Raw genomic sequence first — 7,464 nt, forward strand, 5'->3', positions numbered from 1 at the left:
TTTTTTTTTTTTTTTTTTTTTTTTTTTTTTTTTTTTTTTTTTTTTTTTTTTTTTTTTTTTTACTTTTGTAAATTATTATAAATACATCCAAAAGATGTCATTTACACAGTCAATTCAAATAAAGAGACAGTAGTTAAAAAATATTATAGAACCAAATATATTCCCCTTTTTTTTATTGGTAAAACCAAATAAATTCTCCGCAGATTTAGAAGTTTGTGATATATTAATTAATACTTTTTTTTTGTAAGAACACATTTATTAATACATGAGCTGCCCAAACTACGTCCCTTACTATTCTTAAGATATGAATATCTTCAAAAGCTCAAAATTATTTATGTGGTGGAATAGCTTCCATGGCCCTGTGTGATTGGGCTAATTAAGAGATCTAGAAACTATCCATCGAATTTGATAATCCATTTCATTTAATTAAGAGGTAAGGTGCAAACCCTCAAAGACCCTTGTACTGATACTCCCTGCAATAGGTTCTTGGTTGCTTCTTGGGTTTTTGATTTTAATTAATTGTAGAGTTGTATTATATATAATATATATATATATATATATATAAAATAAGCAAGTAAATTTACATCAAAGAATAATAAAATAATACAAACAACTTTGAGAACAGCCCAAAACCAAAAACAAAAGTTCAACCTATCCATATTCGGCATTGCCATCAATAGACAAGAAGACCCTAGAACTCAACTAAATCTGAGCCATGGTTTTCCTTGAGCATCCCAAGTTATGTCATGCATAGAGAATTGAGGGGGAACGTCCCAAATTGAGGAAACTTTTTTCACCACCGTGTGTTTTGCTAACCTGTTAGCCACCATATTTACTTCACGAAAGCAATGAGTTATCTTCCAAGAGATCTTATTAAGGTAACTTTTAATACAACATGCCACCGTTTGTGAGTCACTTTCCACGTAAATCCATGATAATTTTAAGTGAATTGCAATTTTAATTGCATCAAAGAAAGCAGCAAACTCAGACCATAAATTTGATTTAATACCTTCTGATGAGGGTAAATACGTCCCTATCCTCAACCCGGCCAGGGACGTTTGAAAAACTCATGCTAGGTTGTCACCTCGGCCCCTCCAAGGGCCGACATGCTGCCTCACCCTCCACGGGCCGACCTGTTGCCTCGACCTCACCTCATGCTGAGCTGTCACCTCGGCCCCTCCACGGACCGACCTGCTACCTCGCCCTCACCTCATGCCGAGCTGTCACCTCGGCTCGGCATGATCAAGCAGCGCTCCCAAAAACGTGCTCTCATCTACTCCTACATTCAAGAAACGTAATCCCTGATCACAAGGGCAGGACTCTATCCACTACACGTCATCAGAGGCATCCACCCCTCTCACGACTTGCACTTCCGAGATAAAAGGGGAATATTCCCGAAGTATGCCCTAGGATTTGGAATATTCCTAGCATCAAAGAGCCATTCCTCTCGAGGACTCTACGTCTAACAGGACTCTCCACGAATGTCTCATTTCCTCCGTCCATGAACAGCCTATAAATACCAAGGTAAGCTCCCTTACAAGGGGAGGGATCACTTCTTTTGACTGAAAACTCTCTTGAGTATCTACTGTGGAAAGATCTGACTTAGACATCGGAGAGTTCCCCATTGGGCCAACCCGGCTCTCCCCTATCTTCTCTTCTGTGCAGATCTACTGGAGGAGATGCAATGAAGATTGGCTCGTCAATTTTTACCACATCACCTTCATATGAGAAGAAAAAACGCATCAGGACACTGTGATTATCCCTAAAAATACCTCTAGCTCTAAATTGCCTGGGGTTTCTCAAAGAGCACTCATTAATGTTGATTTTTATACAACCATCAAAAGGACTTTCACAACACATTTCTGATATTTGTTGGTAGGATGATTTTTCCCTCACCAACCGCAATGAACTTGATAGCTGCAATTCTGTCATTGTTTTTATTTGGATAGGAATAAGCTGAGACAGATCATGAAGATTAGACACCGTAGCGTGCACAATCATCTTAGGTCCCTTGCAACAATTTTCATAGCACTTACGATTACGTTCCATCCAGAATGGTATGGAATGTAAGTAAACGAGGGCATCTATATCTTTTTCAAAGGCAACATATTTGCTTTATGTTTTTACCAAGAGAAGAGCTCTTGAATAGAGGAGGAATAGAGGGGGAAACCACACCATAGTAGATCAAACATCCTTAAGAATTCTGACTACACCATAATAGAATATCGGTATTCTAAGAATAGATGATTAAATGACTCATCCAGCTGATATGTTGACTAAGCATTTGTGTGTTGGTAAGTTCGAGCATTGCTTGAACTTACTTGGCATTTGCCGTGTTTGAGTTCAGCCCTTTGGAGGACTATTGGAGAAGATGAAGATTTTAGCTATTCGTTTATTTGTTGGAGGAGAATTCAAGCCAAGGTGGAGATTTTTTATGTTTGTCTCGAATTCTTGACCCATTTTGAAGATTGATCCACTCCAACATATTTTGGTGGTGACCCGAATGAGAAGTTTTCTAAGATCTGTGATGGAAGCAGAGGGGTTGTGCCGATAGGCCAAAGCCCAGAGCCCATCACTGATCTAGTATGGGGGTGCAGGGGCATAGCCCCCTTGGTATGGTTCGACCGAATCGACCGTGACCCGATGGGTCGACCCATGACTTGGAGTATATATAATGTATTGTTGCTTGTTGAGAAAGTCATTGTATTTTGGGGGTTTTTCGAGCTAGGGTTTCAGGGCAAGCTTTCTAGCCAATGCTTGGATGTAATCTCTCTTCTGCATAGTGAAACATCTTCTTCTTCGCCCGAGGACGTAGCACACCCTCCGGCTACGAAATCACATTGATCTTGATCCTGGATTGGGTCTCATATTCTTAGGACCAATTAAGACTCAACCAAAACCGAACATTAGCTTATCCAAAGCCTCCAAGCCCATTATAATTATGATGGGCCTCAATCATAATCCTTATAAAACATGTCGAAAACAATCTTGCCAGTAGCTCTTGAGCTTTGGGTTGTGCCTAGGGCTGCAACAAGGTTGGGTTTGGTGTTTAAAAATCCTAATCCAACCTTGAGTCCCCATAATTGGTCCTAGGCCAGGCCCAGCCTGGCTCTTACCCAGGGCCTATTAACCCTGACCTAACTCAGGGTCAACATAGGCTGACCCTAATTGCCCGACCTAAGACCCAAACCCTGGCCTGGCCAATCCCTGACTCAAGATCAGAAGTTTCAATCCTGATCCGTTCTCATGGCTAGGGTATCTCAGCCCAAGCACCGTTCAGACTTAGGACAAGCCAAAGTGGGTTCGGGCTGACAGGGCCAAATTTGCACCCCTAGTAGTGCTTGAACATTTTTATAGTCAAAATCAGATGCCGAAACATTCTTCCAACATGGTTGTATAAAACTTCCATTGTTGTTTTCAATCTAGGCCCCAACAAAGAAGCATAGAATTGAAGAAAAATAAACAACTATAAAATTGGAATTAATGAATGTGCCTACTTGCAAAATAGGAGCATGGTTTGAGGAATTGGATTGGATTGGTCAGATTGGATTAGAATCAATTTTGATCAATCTTACTTTGCGGTGGATATTGTATCGATATTTTTTATTTTTTTATTTTTGCTAAGAATCAGCAATAAATTTTATTAATAAATAATTGAGACTAAAGAATGAGAGAACAAAACAAACTATTGAGCTACTTTTCTACCTTCGGCATGGCCATCAGCAGAAAAAGCAACCCAACCAAAGAAAATACAATCAAATGGTTACGAGAACCTAAATCTAAGTCTCAATTGAGCATCCCAGTTAATATCAAATACATGAAAAGATGGAATCACTTCTCAAGTAGAAGAAAATCTAGTTGAGGCAGCATGCTTTGCGAGTTTGTCCGCTACACAGTTGATCTCACAGAAGCAGTGGGATATATACCATATACAAGAATCTAGGTAGCTCTTAATATACCGTCACTCTTGCTGAAACATTCTTGGAATTTTTTTGTTCTTGATGCACCTTACGATGGCCATTGAATCGCATTCAATCCAGAGCTTTCGGATATTCATTGATCTTGCATGATTGATACCAGCAAAAAAAGCTATGAATTCAGCAACAAAGTTTGAAGAAATCCCTTCATAATTTCAGAACAACCTAGAGGAAACCCCCTTGTCATCAGGAAAAATATCTCCAGCCCCAGAGCAACCAGGATTTCCTAGCAAGCACCCATCAATATTGAGCTTCCAATATCCCAAGGGAGGGCATTGCCAAGTTACTTCAACAATCTTTCTTGTTGTTGATGAAGATATCAGTACCTTCAACCGTCTGAAAAATACAAGCTCCAATACCGACTTGACATTGATTGGAACTAACTTGGAAAAAAGAATTAAATTTCTCAACACCACCTTGACTGCAAAAGAATGATTTCTCTTCAAACATTCATATTTCCGTTTGTTCCTTTCAGACCATATATGGTTTGGAATAAGAAAAATCATAGCCATCCAAAGGTAAAGTAGTTCAAAAATGACTTTTTAATTGGAACAGAGGTATTTCTGTTCGGACCAATCTAGATCCGTATTGACTTTAATCGATCTCATTCTCGTTACCGAGTTCTCAACCCTTGGATAGGAGTGAACTGAGAACAATATTTATAGCGTTATGTAGAGTCTTCAATTGATCAAGTAATCTGCAGATTTTTAGAAATACCAAATTCTGAGGAATTGTGTACTAATTCTTCCACAAATTTTGTCTTTTGCCCAAAAGTATTTGTGGATTATATGGGCTATATGGGCTATGTAAATCATTACGTGCTTATGTTTATTGAGACATTGCAATAAATAGTTGATTCTGTACGAAAAAAAATCAATCATGTTTGGATACAAAATTGACCATGAGGTTGATTCCATAAAGTATCAAATTTCATAACCCTTCCAATCTTATGGCCATCCATTTGGTGGCTTTTTCTCCAAATGCAAAATCCACAAGCAAATCATACAAAGGAAACCACCTCTTCTCCCTCCCTTTCCCCAAAGGAAAATATTAATAAAGTTCTTTTTTGAGGTAAAATATCAATATATCCAAGACATATAGTTAAGGAAATTTAAAAGAAAACTCAAATGTAAAGCATAGAAACCGAATTCAAATAACAAACTTTTATTTTGTATTTTTTGGTCTACGTATTGATCTTGCCCATGTGCCTTTGACTACAACTTAGAAGAGAAGGGGAGAGGGGAGGAGGGGAGGGGAGGGGAGGCACAAAGAGAGTATAGCATTCACCAACAAATAAAAGCATCAACATATCAAAGAGCACATTAAGAAGCTTTCACTTGTATTGATCCTTAATAATGCTTCTCAGAAATTCTTTCCTTGCATTCCCTATGTTGGAGCAGCACTTCTGAACTTGTTTGCATAATTCCCCAATTGCATTTTGAAATCCTACCAATTTCTCCACTGTCTCCTCTTCAATGACAGCCAAATCAGCCATTTTAAGTAGACACTCATGCTTTTCATCCACCAAATGGTTGGCATAACCCAAGTCCTGCATGACAACATGGTTGTTTAGATCCATTAATCTAATTAGCTTCTTCTGCTCTTTCAATGTGTTCTCTTTTCTCTTCCAAAATGAGTCAACCCATTTGCCAATAGATGCTAAAATTGACTGTAATGTGGCTGCAACAAAAGGAGGTGCTATCATGGAAGTGATAGGAACTACAGCAGAAGCTATACAGAAAGCCATTCTTGAAGCTTTTCTCCACCTCTTTGTAGATTTCAGTTTCTTATGAAGTTTATTGTTTATAGCCTGCAGCTTATTTGACATCTCCTTCAGGGTAATCAAATTCAAATGGGTTAGGACATTCTCATTGTCTGTGCTTTCTTCCTCTTCTGAATGTCCATGTGCAGTGCTAATGATCAATTGGATTTCTTGGGGTTTCCTTTGGTCTTCCTCCAGAAAAACAAGGAAGTTTAAGTAGTTCACCACCAGCTCGTAGAGTTCTTGATTTTTCACCATTTTCTCCTTCACGTATAACTTGATTTTGACGATCTCTTTGTTTCTCTCGTGCATGTAACTAATGGCTTCCTTCAGATGTTTGAAGGAGAAGGCCTCAACTCCGTACCCTCCATTGGCTGTTATTTGAATTTGATAGCTTGGAACCTAATTCAATACAAAGGATAAACACGTGCTTGTTCAATACAGGTGTAAGTTTGGCCCTATCAACCTGAGCCCATCTGAGATTAGATAGGCCTGGGTTATTCGACTGATTCGCAATTGGCAATACTATGAGAGGGAAAAAAAAAAACTGATGTACACATTGTAGTTCTCACACTCTCTCTCTCCACCCATACCATTTAGGTCCATATATTAATCATGAGGCACTCCTTTGTGTTCATTGACTTGGCATGGGAGATGCTTAGGGTGTAGTTGTGTAGATCCCTCTTCTAATAACTAAGACCCAAGAAAAAATAAAATAAAAAAATAATCCAAGAGATTCAAAGATATTCATATGATGTATGAACAAAAGATGAGATTTATTATGTAAGGATCTATTCCTTCATCCAAGGTGAAAAGAGAAACAACTTTTTTAATAGTTAGATGGAATTCATACACAGTGGAAAGGGTGTTTCATAATATGCATATACATGGGTTGTTAGGGGGGTCAATCGGTCGGTTTGATGTGGTTTTGATTAGGGTTGAGTTGGTTTTGGTGTGGAATGGTTAAACCAAAATCAAACCAATAAGGAAATATCGATTTTGGTTCAGCTTTGGTGTCTTGTATCAATTTATAATCAGGTTGGTTTTGACTTTCATCTGATCTATGTTTGATATACCATGTAAATTTATGCAAAATTATGTAAAACCTCATTATTTATTAGTCTTATGCTGGTTTCAGATTCTTCTGGATTTTATTTTGATTTTGGTCCAAATTTTATACCGGTTTCGATTTTGGTTTTGGGATTATAATATTCCACACTGAGACTTGGATTTGGTTTGGTCTGTGGCTTTTTGGTTTGATTCAGTCGGTTTTACCCATCTTATAAATGGGAACCTGGTCATCTTGGTGGCTAGACAAGAAAGCCCTTCCTTGATAGCCCACATTGTGTGTGTGTGTGTGTTTTATTCCTCAATTGTAGAGGATTGAAACATTTACATTTCAGAGAGTGTAATCATTGGAGTCAAGCATATGCACAAATAAGGATTGCTTACATTGATAAGGAACCAGAAAATTTTACTTTCCCAATACTTCTCACCCAACAAGAGAATGAAAAACAAAAAGTGGGGAAAAACTAAATTCCATGAAAAACGTTAGAAGAGAGAATTTTCAGTTCAGAGCAGCTAACCTGACAGTTGTAATTTGATGAAGAATTACTAAGAAAACTTTTCATGATTTGAAGCTCCAGTGAGAGAGAGAGAGAGAGAGAGAGAGAGAGAGAGAGAGAGAGAGAGAGAGAGAGAGAGAGAGAGAGAGAGATGATATAT

The 7,464-nt window shown here is 38.3% G+C and overlaps 1 protein-coding gene across 1 annotated transcript; it reads right to left on the bottom strand.

Moving 5' to 3' along the window:
- Positions 1-5,310: 5,310 nt before the first annotated feature.
- Positions 5,311-5,997, bottom strand: LOC122061751 (UPF0496 protein At4g34320-like). The gene has a single exon (XM_042625197.1). It carries the CDS (start codon positions 5,995-5,997, stop codon positions 5,311-5,313), a length of 687 nt encoding a protein of 228 aa, XP_042481131.1.
- Between the last annotated feature and the right edge of the window lie 1,467 nt (positions 5,998-7,464).

This window comes from Macadamia integrifolia, chromosome 14, assembly GCF_013358625.1.
Source record: "Macadamia integrifolia cultivar HAES 741 chromosome 14, SCU_Mint_v3, whole genome shotgun sequence".
Lineage (NCBI taxonomy): Eukaryota > Viridiplantae > Streptophyta > Magnoliopsida > Proteales > Proteaceae > Macadamia > Macadamia integrifolia.